Genomic DNA, 18,322 nt, shown 5'->3' with positions numbered 1-18,322 from the left:
CTTTTCTTTCTGGATTGTAAATGTCATAGGTTTTGAAAGTGCTGTCTGTGGACCCTTGAAGTGCAGCTTGAAGGTGGTACACAGTGCTGCCTTTGTGTATCAGGGATGAAAGGAGTGAATTTTGAAGGTAGTGGAAGGGGTGTCTATTAATGGGCTAATTTGTTTTGGAAGAAATCAACTTTTCTAAGGAGAACCTTACTACATTCATATTATGGAAGTAATTTGCAAGCAGAGTTTTTCATTTAAATAGGTCAAAGTTACTCCTGAAGTTATAGGTCCATGTTTAAAAGATAACGAAATCCTAACATGAGTCATGACATGTCTACAATGTATGTTGCAAACAAGGTTTTGCTGTGTTTCTCTGGTTCACTGGGTTTGGGAATATCAGTCTGTTATAACTCACCTGTGTGGATGTAGACACTGAGGAAGAGGAAGAGGAGGCAACAGGAATATCTGGCTGCACAGTAGCTACAGTAGCAGTGGGAGTGAAAATCAGCTGTAGAGACATAGAGAAGGTCAGGAAACAGCAGGTACAAAGATGTGAAATTCTAGAACATCCCCACTAGCCAACCACTCAGTAATCTTTTCTCCTGTAATATAAATTGCTGATCCTGTTTTAAATTTGGCATTCTTTGTATTTGTCCTGATGAGTGCAAATTGAAAAACACTGGCAACATGTATCTTTATTTTCAGCAATGCTCGAAGTGTATGTTTGAGTTTAGCTAGAGGTTAGCCTACAAAAGGTAAGCTGGAACATGAGAGAAAATTAAGCAAATCCATGAAATGGCAATAAAATAGCTTCTCAGATAGTTTTAAAGTTGTGAAAAGATAGAGGCGATTTTGCATAGTACAGCAAATATCTTCAACTAAGCCTAGATTTTTTTAAAATCAAGGACATAATATTAATGACAACAGCTTGCATTTATCTAGCTCCTTTACCAGAATAAAACATACCAAGGATCTTCACAGATGCATTACCAAACAAAATCTGACACTGAGACACTGAGGAAATATTCAGATAGATAACACAAAAAGATTTTCTTTATTTGTTCAAGGGAAGTGGACATCACTGGCTGGGCCAGTATTTATTACCATCCCTTACTACCCTTGAACTGAGTGCATTTCAGAGGGAAGCTGTGGATCTGGATTCATATTTAGGCCAGACCAGGTAAAGATGACCGATTTCCTTCCCTAAAGAGCATTAATGAACCAGATAGGGTTTTGGGACAATATTAGGGAAGGACACAGAGGTTTAGATAAGAAATTCCAGAGCTTTAGGGATAAGACAGCTGAAGCATAACCACGATAGATAAAATGATGAAAATCTGACATAGATGTAGTAAAGAACTGCCAAAATGCTTTATAACATGGGCTCATTGATAGATGAGGTGTTCTACTCCCTGCAATTTTTCTATTGTGGGAGGTTTACACTACCAGTCCTGTGCTGTATTACTTACCATTTGGGCCCTGAGGTACATCTGCGCCTGGCTTGCTGTGAGAGTGGGGGTGGTGTTGCCGAGAAGCATGGCTTGCTGGGTGATTCCGCTGCCTGAAGTGCTAGTGGTCTGAGCACGACTGATCAGCTGAGTAGCCGAAGGAGATGCTGAGAGGTTAATCTGCACAACAGGACCCAAATGTCTATTAACAACTGGATGCAGTGATCACACAGAACTGAAACGAAACATTATTCATACAGTTTCTGAAACTAACTTGTTTCAAGGATAATTAAGTTATCTAACAATAAGATCATCTGATTAGAGAGGGCAAACTACTTGACAGAGTGCTGTTGTCTTCATAGTACAATAACCATGCCGTAAAAGATTTCTAAGAATGATATTAAAAATAAGCAAAGTATAGAAAAATGAGAGACATACAGATGGATAGAGCATTTCACAATAACAGGTCTCAATACACTTTATGCTAGTGAAATATTTTTGAATTACAGTCACTATTCTAATGGAGAAAACACAGCAGTCACTTTGCACACAGCAAACAACACTTTGCACACAACAAAGTATTAATGATCAGATCATAATTTTTGGTAATGTTGACAGAGGTATCTTTATCGACCAAGAACAGGGGGCTGGTTCTCTTGCTCTTCTTCGAAACAGTTCAACTTGATATTTTAGATGCAAAAATAAAGGCAGCTGGAGCCTTCTTTTGACACAGAACTTGAAAGACAAGACTTCCAATAGTGCAGCACATCCTCAGTACCTCACTGAAAAATCAGTATGGATTTTTGTGTTCAAGCCCTGGAGTGGAACTTGAACTTAGGACTTTGGAACTCAGGGGGCAAGTGTGCTACCAACCAAGCCATGATTGGCAGAATCAGATAAACAACATTTAAAAAAAAAATTGATCAGACTGGGAGTCTCTGTGCTAGAGATGAGAGATAGCTATTAGCACATCTGCAAAGTTACAGCAGGGTCGAAAGAAAAAAGACATTTCCATTGGCGAGGGAGACCAGACCCTAAATATAAACAGTCATTAAGAAGTTCACTAAGCAATTCAGGACAAACTTGCTTACTGAAAGAGTGATTGAAATGTGGAACACACTACTGTGGGGAACATTTTTTTAAAAATTCACTTGCACATTGAGGCGAGTGGCATCGAATTAATTAAGGTGAAGCCACATGAGAAAGTAATGAATAAAAGAGTACACTGATTATGGTTTGACAAGGACCGGTGTTTGCTACTCTGTTTGAAAGTAAGTGCTAATCTCAGTGGATGAGTTAACTGGGGTATCGGGTGGCACAGTGGTTAGCACTGCTGCCTCACAGCGCCTGAGACCCGGGTTCAATTCCCGACTCAGGCGACTCCACTGTGTGGAGTTTGCACGTTCTCCCCGGTTTCCTCCCACAGTCCAAAGATGTCCGGGTCAGGTGAATTGCCCGAAGTGTTAGGTAAGGGGTAAATGTAGGGATATGGGTGGGTTGCGCTTCGGCGGGTTGGTGTGGACTTGTTGGCCCGAAGGGCCTGTTTCCACACTGTAAGTAATCCAATCTAATCTAATTAGGAGCAGATGTGAGTCATTCCATCTCTCAAGTCTGCCCTGTCAATCTACATATGGTAGATAAGCTATCTCAATGCCATCTTCACACTATCTGCATATCAGCTGGTGTCATTAGTAACAAGAAATCTATCAATTTCTGATTTGAAATTACGTACTGACTGAGCTTCTACAGTGCTCCGAGGTAGATATGGCAAATACACTAAATAAAGACATTCCTTCTCTTTTCAGTCTGAAATGGCTTATCTTTTATTTGAGGGCTATGCCTCTTGGTTCTAGATCCACAGTGGGGAAACATTCTTTCATCATCTACAGCATTTACCTCTTCTATGATTCGATGAGATCATCTCTCGAATGTCTAAATCCCAGAGAATACAGGCACTCTCATCTAAATTTCTCCTCCTGGGACAGTCTCACCACCCCAGGACCCAGACCAATTACCCACTACTGCAGGGACCAGAAATGCTTACAATATTCCAGTGCAGTCTCACAGATGTCCTTCATATTTGAAGCAAGACTTCTTTGCTGCTGTACTCTTTTATAATAAAGACCAATCATTCCATTTGGCAGCATCTGTGAAGAGAGGAGCCATTAATGTTTTGAATCTGATATGACTCTTCAAAAAGTTTTGAAAAAGTCAAATGAGTCTCAAAACATTCACTCTGTTTCTTTCTCCACAGATGCTGTTTCTCCAAGACTTTCCATTTTTATTTCAGACTTTTAGCAGTTACTGCAATTTGGTTTTACTAACATCCCACTTTCCTTCTGAACTGAACGTCACAACCGCTTGTCAGTTTTCAGGGACTTTTGAACAAGGACATCCTAGGTCCCTTTGGACATCAACAGTTTCCAATCTCTCAATATTTAAGAATTTTTCTGCATCTTAGTTCCTCTTACCAAATTATATTCCACATTATATCCCATCTGTCATGTTGTTGCTTCTCAACCTGTCTAGATGTTCGTGAAGTCTCTTTCCTTCCTCTGATTTCTTACATTTCTACCAAGTTTTGTATCATTTGTAAATTTGGAAATATTACAATTGACCGCTCATGTTCAAGCCAGTGTGACAAGATTGTGAATAGATGGATCTAGATACTGATCACAACCTCTCAACCTCAGAATGATCCATTTATTCTTACTCTTTGCTTTCAGCCTATCAACTAATCCTTAATCAATGCTGGTTTATTATCCCCAATTCCATGCAGTTTAATTTTCTTTACCGACTTAGTGTGCTATTATATCAAATTTCTTCTGTAAATTCAAATATGCCACATCCACTGGCTTCCCCTTATCAACTCTGCTAGTAACATCCTCAAAAATCTACTTTCATTTGTCATAATTTCCCCTTCATAAATCTTTGTTCTTTCCAATCAAACCTTTAGTTTCTGAATATCTACTAATCACATCTATATTATCCCTACTCCTGATGGCAGACTAACAGGTCAGTAGATCCCAGTTTCACCTCTTCCTCCTTTCTTAAATATAGATTATCTGAACAAAATACTGAAGTTGCTGTGCCATCTGCATCAACAAGTAGGCATGGAGGAGATATCAGGGATATTAGGAATACAGTATTTTTGACACAAAGAAACAATATGGTTTTAACATATTGGATGCTGCCTGACCTGCTGCGCTTTTCCAGCAACACATTTTCAGCTCTGATCTCCAGCTTCTGCAGTCCTCACTTTCTCCTAATATGGTTTTAACTCCTAGTACTGGCTTCAGAGAGATTTTGTTTGATTTGATTATTGTCACATGTACCTAAGTACAGGGAAATGTTTTGTTTTACATGTAGTACAGGCAGATCATAAGATACAAAGACCATAAAGTGATTGAACAGAACAAGGAATACAAAGCTGTGGCTGCAAAGGGAGTGCCCAAAAAGCAAGGTCAGCATTAGATTTGAAATTTGAGATGTGCAAAGTCACAGATATAGTCAAGCTGGAAGCAGAGTGTTGCAAGTCATTATCATCCACATCAATAAAGTCCATAGGAGAATATGTGGATACGAAAGTGACAGAGGAGACAAAAACAGAACCATGGAGCCATGAAGGTTAAGTTTTAGATATGGAAGCAGAATCCATTGCCAGGAATGCTGTGGCAACAATTGATTATTTAAGAGCTGATGTAAGCAAGAATAAACTTCTGCGCTGGACAATGAAAGTGCTGTGCTGAAGTAGTATTACTGACCTTGTCAAACTTTGCAGATAGGTCAGGAAAGGAAAGCAGGGTTATTTCAGTTCCAAAGTACATGATTTGTGATATTTAATTAGTACGACAGGGTAGAACCTGATCAGTGCTAAGGTTGGATCTTTGGGGAACTGGAGCTGTGACTGCAAAAGCTGGAGAATAAGCAATTTCTGGGAATGCACTGATAGCCTTTGGAGAAGTGTAAAATCATGAAAGTACATTGCCACTACAACTACACAGTGTGGTCAGACCAGGAGTGGCATTGGAGAGATGTCAAGTGTGACACAAGGGGATAAATTAACACAATTGCAGTAACAGAAGTTGTTGACTTTTTCCAGGATTGTCTTTGGACTATACGTAAAGAGGGAACCAAACTAAAAGAATTGAAAACAGGGAAGTGAGAATACTTCATTATTACAGACCGCATCAACTTGCTGCACCTGGAAAAGTGCAAACCTTCAAGGAGAGATGAACATTTTCAGCTGGAGCATAACTCATAATTTTATACATCTAAGATAAATAACTTGATATAAATTATATACTTATTTATAAGGTGTATGCTGTATAACAATACTGAAGGTCAGAGTATTCTAATGGATGCATTTTGACAGAATTGAAGAAAGATTTACAGATTTTATTGTCCCACATTAGTCATAGGTTTTTCAGCTCTCCCAGCTTTAGTGCCTGGGTGCATCGATTGTAATGCAAAAGGAAAGACAATTATGAAGAAGAGACTGGATTGGCCATAACTATCATTATTGTGATCCCGGCAAGAAAATCACAAACCCAATTCTGTGTGAGTCTGCAAGTGCAGATTTGCACTCAGATAGCTACTTTCACAACTACCTTGCAATTAATGATATACTCATGAAGTGTTGTAATATAGGGAAACAAGTCCACTGCTGGAAAAAGGAACTGGGTGGAATGCTTTAATCAAAGGAATTGGCTCACTAGTCTGAGAATTCCAAGTTAAACAGCATCGATATAAACTGAGGCAAACAAAAGTTTGAATGCAATGGCTCTGACAGAGTCTGCATATCTTCACCAGATCTCTACTGGCCACATACGTGCTCTAATGTGAAAGGATGAAATACTTGGCTTGGGTCGGGGTGGTGCAGAGAGAGCAGCATGGTGGCAATGTCTTTGCACCAGTAATCTGAGGCTCAAACCAATGCTCGGAGAACACAGGTTTAAATCCCACCATAGCAGGTGAAGGAATATAAAACTAGTGTCAGTAATAGTGACCAAGAAATCACCATCAATTATCATTAAAAAAAAACCCACCAGGTTCACTCATGCCCATTAGAGAAGGAATATCTGCCATCCTGACACGTAATTCCAGATCCATAGCAATGTCATTGATTCACAGCTGCTCTCTGAAATGGCCTAGCAAGCCACTAAATTAAAGAGAAATTAAGGATGAGGAACAAACGCTGGCCTTGCCAGCAATGCACATCTCCCATTAAACAATTTTTAAAAACTCACTAAACAGTAAGTGCGAGGCCATGCATTTTGGGAGGACAGGGAAGGAAGGACATGAGGAATGCTGGAACCTAGGAAATACAGAGGAATCTTGGTATGCATATCCACAGATCTGATGTGGAGGTGCCAGTGTCAGACTTGTGTGGACAAAGTTAAAAATCACACAACACCAGGTTATAGTCCAATAGGTTTATTTGGAAATACTAGCTTTTGGTGCACTGCTCCTTCATCAGGTAGCTGTGGAGAGGGATCATAAGACACAGAATTTGTAGCAAAACATTACAGTGTCATGCAACTGAAAAGATATTTTGAACAAACATAGATTGCCTTAAGTATTTCATCTTTTAGAATGGGCTGCAGGTTTCAGTTCATTGATATGTACCTGGTGATGTGTGATTTTCAACTTTATCCATAGATCCTTGAAGGCAGCAGTACAGACAGATAAGCTGGCAAGTGGGATGCTTCCCTTTATTAGTTAAGACATTGAATACAAGAGCAAGGACATTCTGCTGGAGCTGAATATAACATTAGTTAGGCACAACTACTGTATGTAACTTTTGTTGCCACATTAGAAAAGAATGTGATTACATTAGAGAGGGTGCAGAGAAGACTCACCAGGATTTTGCCATGCTGGAGTTATTTGACTGGGGTTATTTTCCTCGGAACAGCAAAGTGTAAGGAGGTATCTGACTGAGATGTACAAAGTTATGAGATAGGGTAAATTGTGAGAAGCTTTTCCTGTTAGTAGAAGAGTCAATAATATGGGGTACAGTTTTAAGGGAAGGAACAAGAGGTTCACTGGGGATTTGAGAAAAGGTATTTTTACCCAGTACCTGAAACTCACTGCCTGAAAGGGTGGTAGGGGGAGGAACTATTCATTTAAGATGAGCACTTGAAACAATGCTAAAGACCAAGTGGTGGAACATAATTGGATACTTAGATGCTTGACGATCAGCACAAACACATTGGACTGAAGGGCCTTTTATTTGTGCTGTAAAAACTCTGTGACTCTACGAATGAGAATGTCATCTCAGCTGGGTTAAGAATAATGTGATTGGAGGGAAACCATGATGTGGAGGAGCTGGTGTTGGCCAGGGGTGGACAAAGTTAAAAATCACACAATACCAGGTTATAGTCCAACAGTTTATTTGGAAGCACTAGCTTTTGGAGCGTTACTCCTTCACAGCTACTTGATGAATGAGCAGCACTCCGAAAGCTAGGGCTTCCAAATAAATCTGTTGGGCTATAACCTGGTGTTGCATGATTTTTAACATTGAAGGGATAGATAAATCAAAGCCAATTATCGTGCGTCAGTCTCATGCTCTTCCTAAGTTGCAGAGCACTACCATTCTTTGCTATGGATATACCATATGTTGTCACAACCCCTAATGAACTGAAAGGGGATAGAGGTAAATCCATTTAAAGAATAGAATCATTGCATTAAAATTGTGTCTCGTGTAACAAGAGAAATAAAACAATATACTTTAAGAAATCAATGTGAACCACTGGAAATTCAGAAAGGGGAAGTTTATTTTTGCAAGGACTGAAACAGTTTGGGAAAACACTTGCTTGCAATGGTTCAAAATAAAAGCTGCTCTGTTAAAGAGCAGCAGACTGACTGAGTCCTTCTACATCTGAGCCAGACCCAGAAAACATGCCATACCACGCTAGTGAAGAGGCAATCTCACAATGTGACACATTCAGTGGGAAACTGAGTTTTCCAGGAAGTAGTGACAATGATGCTTGCAATTTTCCCTCCGATCATTTTAACTGTTGGATAGACTGTGGGCTGCCCATCTGCATTTTTTTCTCAATTAGTTCCCACTGGCAGCACAGGATCCTGAAGCAGCCTCTTTTTAGAGCACTTAGCCATTGAGTACATAAAACAGGTAACAAAATCTCTGGTTAAAAACCACAGCCACAGATGGTTGGTTCATAAGGTGGATCCAAAACATTTGGTAAGACATACATTCAAATTAGCACTATGATATCAAAAGGTTACTGTGACTCACTGAGGTCTGTGACACACTTGATTGTTGGCTGATGCTCCCTGTAGGTGAAGAAGACTGACGCCCACCTGCCTGAAAATAGAATATGAAGAATAATCAGTTACCTGGACAATGCATGAAAAGAGCCCAGTTGCCAACGAAGGGGATTGGTTACCCTGTTTCTGAAACCTTGTTACTCATAAATCATGCCTTTCACAAAATCACAGATTTGTTACAGTGCAGTAGGAGGCCTTTGGCCCAATGGTCTGCATTAGCTTTCTGAGCATTTTGACAAATTGTAAAGCTTCTGCCTTTTATGTGTAACCATGCACAAAGTTTCTATTTCAATTCCTTACAGAATGCCTCAATTGTATTTGCCCCAACCACACATCAAGGCAATATGTCCCAAACACAAACCACTCGCCGCGTTTTTCGAAAGTTACAGTTACAGAAAGGCTAGTTACAGAAGAGGTTTATGGAGGGGGTTTTGAAAGCTCAGTGATTTGACGAAGGTACCTTGTAGACAATAGATGCAGTTGCAGAATGAGCATGTCACAAAGAATGGAGCACATTGGGACAGGACAGAGTGTTCACAACGGCCCTTCAGCCCATCAAGTCTGTACCAATCAAAAACAAGCACCTAACTATTCAAATCCCATTTTCCAGCACTTGGCCCTTCAATGTCTTGACATTGCAAGTACACATATAAATACTTGTTAAATGTTATGAGGGTTTATGCCTCTACCATTTTTATAGGCAGAGAGTTTCAGATTCCCTCTACCCTCTGGGTTAAAAAAAATTCCACACGTTCCCTCTTTACCTCCTGCTCCTTACCTTCAATCTATGCCCTCCTCCCCACATTGCACAGTGGTCATTTCATCAAGGGGAAAAGTTCCTTCCTGTCTATCCTATCCATGCCCCTCAATGTTGTACATCACAATAATGTCTCCCTTCATTCTCCTCTGCTCCAAGAAACTAGCCTTTCAGGCTGATGGTTTTTCTATCCATCATAGGAACCTCACAGCATCCTTGGGTAAGACAAAGGGTGGAGGGGTTTGCTTTTTAATCAACAACTTGTGGTGCATGGACATTGCAATCCTGGGCAGCTACTGCTCCCCAAACCTTGAACTCTTCATCACCAAATATCACCTCTTCCATTTATCGCGGGAATTTACCGCTGCTATATTAACTGCTTTGTACATACCACCACAAGAAAAGCTTGAGGAAGCTCTGGATGTGCTGTACTCCCCCACTAACGCCCTGGAAACGGAACACCCTGAGGCCCTGTTTATTGTGACTGGCGACTTCAATCAAGTCAATCTAAGGAAGGTGTTGCCCAAGTACTACCAAATATTACCTGCCCCACCAGGAGCCCGAACATTTTAGACTACTGCTACAACACTGTGAAGGATGAGAGTGGTGCTGGAAAAGCACAGCAATTCAGGCAGCATCCGAGGAGCAGTAAAATCGACGTTTCAGGCAAAAACCCTTAATCAGGAATACAGGCAGAGAGCCTGAGGGGTGGAGAGATAAATTAAAGGAGGGTGGGGAATGGGGAGCTACTTTCTCCCCACCCTCACCCTCCTCTCATTTATCTCTACACCCTTCAGGGTCTCTGCCTGTATTCCTGATGAAGGGCTTTTGCCCAAAATGTTGATTTTACTGCTCCTCGGATGCTGCCTGAATTGCTGTGCTTTCCCAGCACCAATCTAATCTAGACTCTGGTTTCCAGCATCTGCAGTCATTGTTTTTACCAACACTGTGAAGGATGCCTACTGCTCCAGACCCCTACCTCCAACCACAATGCCGTGTTTCTGCTCCCAGCTTACAGGTAAAAGCTCAAGTAAGAGACTCCCTCACGGAAACAGGTCCAGTGCTGGTCGGAGGAGACAGAGGATCAACTCTGGTGCTGTCTGGAATCGGCTGATTGGGCCGTGTTCAAACTGTCCGCAGGTACCTTGAACGAATACACCACCACCGTCACGGACTTGATCAGCAAGTGTGTGGAGGACTGCATACTGAAGAAGTCAATCTGGGTGTTCCGCATCAGGAAACCCTGGATGAATCAGGATATACAGAGCCTACTAAAAAACAGGCATAAGGCCTTCAGATCAGGAGACCCACTCAAATATAAGGAATCCAAGTATGACCTTCGCAGAGCCATTAGGACAGCCAAGGACCAACACCAATCCAAACTAGAGACCCAGACACCTGGCGACTATGACAAGGACTGAATGACATCACATGTTCTAAAAAGAGACAGTGCAAGATAGCAGACGATGACATATCCCTCCCAGATTGTCTCAACGCCTTCTATGCTCACTATGAATTTCGGCGGAGAGGTAACACCTATTCCGACAAGTCCTGACGAACCTATCCCAACAGTCACTGCATCAGAGGTCAGATCAGTTTTCCTTCATGTGAATCCAAGGAAAGCAATGGGACCAGATGGAACACCAGACCGTGCACTCAGAGCATGTAGAGATCAATTGGCAGAGGCTTCTTGGACATCTTCAACCTCTCCCTGCAGCAGGCCACTGTCCCTGCTTGTTTCAAGAGGGCCAACATCATCCTTGTGCCTAAGGAGGCTCATGCAGCATGTTTCAATGACTATCGCCCAGTGGCCCTAACTTCGATCATCATGAAGTAATTTGAAAGGCTGGTCATGGCATTAATCAAACCCACTACTCTTGACCCACTCCAATTTGCCTATCGGACCAACAGATCCACGTCAGATGCCATATCACTTGCCCTTCACTCCTCCCTAGAACATCCTAAGACCAAGAACAGCTACAGAAGAATCCTACTCATTGACTATAGTTCAGCCTTCAACACTATTATCCCCTTGAGACTGATTACTAAACTTAGTGATCTTGGACCAAGCCCCACTCTCTGCAACTGGATCCTCAGTTTCCTGGCCTGAAGTGAAGATTGGGGACAATATTTCATCCTCGCTAACACTCAATACTGGAGCCCCCCCAGAGGTGCGTACTCAGGCCCTTACTGTACTCACTGTATACCCATGACTATGTTGCCAAACACCAGACTAATGCCATTTACAAGTTCGCTCATGACACCACCACAGTCGGTCTAATCTGAGCTGGTGACAAAACAGACTACCGACAGGAGGTGGAAGACCTGGAAAAATGTTGCACTAAGAACAACCTAGCTCTCAATGCCAGCAAAACCAAGGAATTCATTACAGAGGAATCTCGATTATCCAAATACCAATTATCCGAAAATCGGATTATCCGAAGGAGATTTCGCGGTCCTGAGGGAAACAATATATCAAAGATGCTTTTCCAACACTGATCGCGTCTTTTGTTTACAATGATTAAACAAGCACGGTCTCCAAATGACTAACCTCCTGCTCTCTCGCTCTCCCCACACTTTCCCTGGAGTTCTATACGGGGATGTACCCTAAACCCTCCCTTCCCCAGATAATCTCTCTAACATTGTTCTGTATAGGACAAACGTAGAACCTGTCAAAAAGTTGCAGTAAAGAGTTTTGTGTGTGGCTGTGGCTGCGCGTGGGTGTGTGTGCTATTTGGAGACTTACCCCACAAAGGCGACTGCAGCTTGTTGTTGGTGTCCAGTCCAGCTGCCCTGGAGAGGGGGCTGGTTGTGCGGTGGGTGGTGGTGGTGGGGGGGGAGGTTGCACGGGGTTGGGAGTGGGGGAGAGGGGTTGGGGGTGATGGTCCACAGGGTTGGGGGGATGGGTGTTGCACGGGGTTGGGTGTTATGGGTGTGCGGCAGTATTGCATGGGGTTGGGGTGGGGGCGGTGTTGGCCAGGGTTGGGGGCGGGACCTCGCGCGCTGTGATGCTGCCTTACCTTTAAAAACTACAAGCCCCAGAGGAAAGGCATTTAATCGATTAACCAAATAATTGATTATCCAAACGAAATAGTGCCTGCCCATCTCATTCGGATAATTGAGCTTCCCCTGTATTGACTTTCAGCGGAATGTTATTCATGCCCCCCCACACATTAACAGAACAAAGGTGAAACGAGGAGAGGGTCAAGCTCCTAGGAGTGGTCATCCACGACAAACTTTCTTGGACTCTTCATGTGGACACACTGGTTACAAAGGCACAACAACGTCTCTTCTTCCTCAGGCAGCTGAGGAAATTTGGCATGATGGTGAATGCCCTTGCCAACATTTATAGGTGTGCCATCGAGAGCATTCTGTCTGGGTGTATCACTACCTGGTACGGCAACTGTACCATTCAAGATAGGAGACGGTTACAGAGAGTGATGAACTTGGCCCAATCACAAAGGCCAACTTACCATCTATAGGATCCATCTATCAGGCCCGCTATCAAGGAAAGGCAGCCAGCATTCTTAAAGATCGATCTCAGCCTGGCTACGCTTTTCTACAACCTCTGCTAAAGGGGAGAAGGTACAGAAGCCTGAACACATGCACCAGCCGGTTTCGCAACACTTTCTACCCTATTGTAGTTAGAATACTGAATGGATTCACAAACTCTTTGTTTTTGTCGCTGTTTGCCTATTATTTACTATCTATGCAACTTAACTATATGATCTGCCTGTATTGCTCGCAAGACTAAGCTTTTCACTGTGCCTCGATACACATGACAATATATTCAATTCAATTCAATTGAAAATCAATCCCAGTCTGCCCAATCTCTCTTCATAACTAAATCTTTCCAGCCCAGGCAAAGTCCTGGTTAGTAACCTCTGCACCCCTTCCTATGATGTGAATTCCAGAACTGCACACAATAATTTAGCCCTAACCAGCATTTTATGTAATTCCAGCATAACATCCCTGCTCTTGAAAGAATAAAGGCAAATATTCCCTATGCCTTTTTAACCATTATATCTACCTGCTCTGTTCCCTTAAGGGACCAGTGGACATGTAAACCAAGGTCCTTCTGATTGGCAGGGTATCCCAGGGTTCCATTTACTTTGTAATCCCTTTACTTGTTTCTCCTACCCACACTTACCCAGATTGAATTTGATTTGCCACTGATCAACCCATCCAGCCAGCCATCTATATTCTCCTGTAATGTAAGGCTATCTTCTCACTATTTACCACAGTAAAACATTTTGTTTCATTTGTGAAACATAATGCTCAGCCCTTCTACATTTAAATCTAAATTATCTATGCATAGCACAAACTAATCACTGCAGGACCCTACTGAACACAGTCCTCCAGTCACAAAACAACTCTTGACCATCACCCACTGCTTCTTACAACTCAGTCAATTCTCTATCTAATTTGCCAAATTTCATGGACCCCTATGTCTCTTACCTTCATTACCAGTCTCTCATGGGGGACCTTAACAAAGGCCTTGCTGAGGTCCAAGCAGACTACATCAAATGCAACGCCCTCATCTATACACCTGGTCCCCTTTCTGAAAAATTCAATCAAGTTGGTCAGACATGACCTTTCCTTAACAAAGCCGTGCTCACTGTTCTTACTTAATCCCTGCATCACCAAGTGCAGATTAATTCTGACATTCAGAGTTGCTTCCAATAGGTTCTCCATTTCTGAAATAAGACTGACTGGCCTTAAGTTTCCTGGTTTACCCTTCCTCCCTTCTTGAATAACAGTACCACATTGGCTGTCTTCCAGTCCTCTGGCACTTCTACTGTGGATAGAGAGGAACTGAAAATTATAACCAGGGCCTTGCTATTGAGACGAGGAGGCGATGGTCTAGTGGTATTATTACTAGACTATTAACCCAGAAACTCAAGTCATGTTCTGGAGACCCAGGTTCAAATCTAGAATTAGAATGCAATAATAAACAAATCTGGAATTAAGACTTTAATGATGACCATAAAACCATTGTCAACTGTTGGGGAAAAAATCTGACTCATTTCTTCCCTTGTCCCACTCAGCAGCTTAGGATCCATTTCATCCAGTCCTGGAGATTTATCAAATTTTAACCCTGCCAGATCACTAAAACCTCTATGCTAATTTATTTAATTAAATCAAATCCATCTGCCTGATTTCTACAGCCACATTACCCCTCTCACTGGTGAAGACTGACACAAAATATTTATTTAGAACCCGATCTACATTATTAATTGAGAGACCAAGATAATATTATGCAAACCATGGCAGTGGAAGTTGAATTCAGTTAAAAAAAAAAATGTGATTTAAGAGTTTAATGATAACCATAAAAAACTGTTTCAACTGTTATAAAAACCCAACTGGATCACTCACATCTTTACCTGGTCAGTCCAACATGTGACCTAAGATTGGGATGAGCAATAAGCACTGGCCTTGCCAGCGATACCCACATCCTGCCAATTGACATCAAACATCTTCCAGCTCCACATACAAATTATCACTCACAAAATAACTTAGTGTTTTCTTACATTTTACCTGCCATTATCCTTTCATGCCCCCTTTTGGCTGTCTTAATTTCCTTTTTAAGTTCTCCCTTGCACAATCTATAATCGTCTTAGGCTTCTGCTGTTTTGAGCCCTCAGTATCTGCCATTAGCTTTTCTTTTTCTTTTTATCCAATCCCTATATTCCTCGGTTTCCAGGGTTTGCTGGATCTGTTGGTCCTACCCTTTATTTTTATTGAACATGTTAGCCTGTACTCTTACTATCTCCTTTTTGAATATGTCCCATTGATCGGACCCATTGTTCCTGCCTCTGAACCAGAACACTGGGTTCAAGTCTTACCTGCTCCCAGGTGCGTTAGAACATATCTGAACAGGTTGATTAAAAAAACGTACATCTCTCCTGTTGATTTTCATCAGTTATCAAATCTGAATTAATGTCATAATTTTACACCATCACTAAAAGTCAAAATGTCCCCCATTATTTTAGAATTTACATTGTTGCTAAACAGATCAACTCAAGCAATTACGTAAACCTTGCTAGAGGAACTGGTAACATAAATTTGAATGAATAAGGCAATTTCAGTGAAATGTTGGTGTAAGATGTAAAGTTCTGATTTGGTTCACTGTCAAAGACTTCAGACCATATCTGCACAGAAGTTATATTCCAGAATTCCCAAGAGGGTTCTAACAGATCAGAAAATGCTATTGTGATACCCCTGTGTAAGAAGAGATGGAGACAGAAAGCAGGAAATGATTGAGTTAGCCTGACATCTGTTATTAGGCAAATACCAAAGTCTATTAAGGAAAAAATAGCAGGCCATTTCGAAAAGCTTAGTGTACTCAAACAGAGTCAGCATGGTTTGGAGGAAGGGAAATGATAATGTTACATATTTGCTGGAGCTCTTTGAGGATATAACAAGCAAAGTTGATAAACTCTGACAACCAGTATATTTGGCCTATTTGAATTTTCAGAAGGTATTTAATAAGGTAACAGTTAAAAGTTTATGTCAAAAGGTATCACGAGAGCTCAGAGCAGAGTGGGTAATATAGTAGAATGGATTCAGGATTGGTTGACACATAGAAGGCAGAGTCGGGATTAATGGGGATTTATAAGGTTGGAAAGACATAATTAGTGGTATGGCATAAAGATCCTCGTATCTGCGTGGGTTTCCTCCGGGTGCTCTGGTTTCCTCCCACAATCCAAAGATATGCAGGTCAGGTGAACTGGTCCTGCTAAATTGCACATAATGTAAGGTTCATTAGTCAGGGATAAATATTGGGGTGGGGAATGGCTCTGGGTGGGTTACTCTTCGGTATGGACTTGTTGGGCCAAATGGCCTGTTTCCATACTGTAGGAAATCTAACCTAATCAGTCCTAGGACCTCAGTTATTTACTGTCTATGTTAATGACTTGGAGAGGCAACAGAGATTTGCTGATGATATAAAAATTAGTGGGAAGGTATGCTGTGATAAGGACTTAAGGAATCTGCAAGTGGATATAATTTAAGTTGAGTGAGTGGGCAAAGACGTAGCAGATAGAATTTAATGTAGGAAAATGTGAGGTTATGTACTTTGGTAGGAATAATCATAAGGCAGACTATTATTTAAATTGGAGAGACACTTAATGATGAGCAGTGGAAATCTGGGTGCTGTTGTGTAAGAGACTCAAAACGTTAGCAGAGACATGTAGCAAGCCAATAAGAAGACAAACACAATTTTGCCCTTTGTTGCCAGGGACTGGAGTTTACAAACAGAGAATTCTTGTTCCAATTGTACAAGGTGTTATCAGGCCACATCTGGAGTACTGTTCAGGGATTGGACCCCTGCCCACTTTGAAATGGATATACTGGCATTGAAAATGGTTAAAAAGAGATTTACTAGCTGTTTCCTGGAATGAAGGGGTTGACTTATCAAAAATAGCTAAACAGATTTGACCTTTGTTGATTAGAGCTTGAAAAAAGTTAAGGGTAATTTTGTTAAAACATAGTAAATTCTGAGGTGGGGGTAGCTGACATTACAGATGTTGAGGAGCTGTTTCCACTTGTGAAGGAATCTCAAATTCAGGGGGAAAATTACAGAATAAGATGACATTTATTCAAAACTGAGATGGAAATGAAATTCTTCACCAAGAGGGTAATGCATGTCTAGAGTTCTCTAGCCCAGTGTGCTGTGCAGGCTAGATCACTGTAAGTATTTTAAAAAAGAGGTCAATAGTTTTTTTTGAAATATCAGGGAGTTGACACCTATGCTGAGCTGGCATTAGAGAGGAATTGAGGCCTGTAGCAGATTAGTCATGATCTTGTTGAATTATAGGGCAGGCTTGAGGGCTGAATAGCTCACTTCTGCTCATATTTCTTATGTTCTTATTTTTGTTCTTCCCCACCAATGGAATTTTTCCCAGGTTTTAGATTAGATTAGATTACTTACAGTGTGGAAACAGGCCCTTCGGCCCAACAAGTCCACACCAACCCGCCGAAGCGCAACCCACCCATACCCCTACATTTACCCCTTACCTAACACTAAGGGCAATTTAGCATGGCCAATTCACCTGACCCGCACATTTTTGGATTGTGGGAGGAAACTGGAGCTCCCGGAGGAAACCCATGCAGACATGGGGAGAACATGCAAACTCCACACAGACAGTCTCCTGAGGCTGGAATTGAACCCGGGTCTCTGGCGCTGTGAGGCAGCCGTGCCGTCCCCTGACCTTTGAACTTGACAACTCACCTGTTGGACAGCTGCTAGGCTCTGCAGTTGTGTGCTGCTCAGGTGTTGTTGCTGGAGGGCTGCAGTCTGCAGCATTAAATGCTGCTGCTGTGCCGCATACATCTGCTGCAGATACTGGGCTGCAGTACTAGGCTGGCGGTGCAGAGCTTGCTGGATTACCTGCAGTGTACAAGATACAGGAAACCTCATCAGACTTCAATACATGCATTCATTACAACAGTAATAAATGCTGGCCTAGCCAGCGAAGGCCACATTCCATGAACTAACAAAAATATGCGCAGAATGTGGTTCTTCATCTCTTTCCCAACATCTGCAGGACTATCAACAGGATGCATTTCGACACCTCATTAAGATGACCTTCAAGATGACCTTCAAAACTATAACCTCAACCAGCTGATACACAAGGACACCAATACTTGCTCTCCCAGCCACTCACCGTCCTTGGAACTACATTGGTATTCCTGGGTCAAAATAAATGCTGGTCTAACTAGCAACACCTACAAATCCATGAATAGAGAAAAAAAATGACACAACACTCTGACACTATAAGATGTAACAGCAGAAGTAGACAACTCAGTCCACCAAATCTGCCCCATCATTCATGAG

The 18,322-nt window shown here is 41.8% G+C and overlaps 1 protein-coding gene across 2 annotated transcripts in view; it reads right to left on the bottom strand.

Moving 5' to 3' along the window:
• The window catches only part of LOC132821458 (polyhomeotic-like protein 3), a 106,934-nt gene that overhangs the window by 42,645 nt on the left and 45,967 nt on the right, over positions 1-18,322 (bottom strand). Inside the window, exons 3-5 of one of the 2 annotated variants that reach the window (XM_060834047.1) lie at positions 17,717-17,875; positions 8,695-8,763; positions 1,458-1,616 (exon numbers count right to left, since the gene is read on the bottom strand). In XM_060834047.1, coding sequence (XP_060690030.1) covers positions 1,458-1,616; positions 8,695-8,763; positions 17,717-17,875 — 387 coding nt within the window. The remainder of the gene's footprint in view (positions 1-1,457; positions 1,617-8,694; positions 8,764-17,716; positions 17,876-18,322) is intronic. The other variant, XM_060834046.1, reaches the window with a different exon arrangement.

This window comes from Hemiscyllium ocellatum, chromosome 13 (assembly GCF_020745735.1).
Source record: "Hemiscyllium ocellatum isolate sHemOce1 chromosome 13, sHemOce1.pat.X.cur, whole genome shotgun sequence".
Lineage (NCBI taxonomy): Eukaryota > Metazoa > Chordata > Chondrichthyes > Orectolobiformes > Hemiscylliidae > Hemiscyllium > Hemiscyllium ocellatum.
This window is presented reverse-complemented; position numbering and strand designations above follow the sequence as displayed.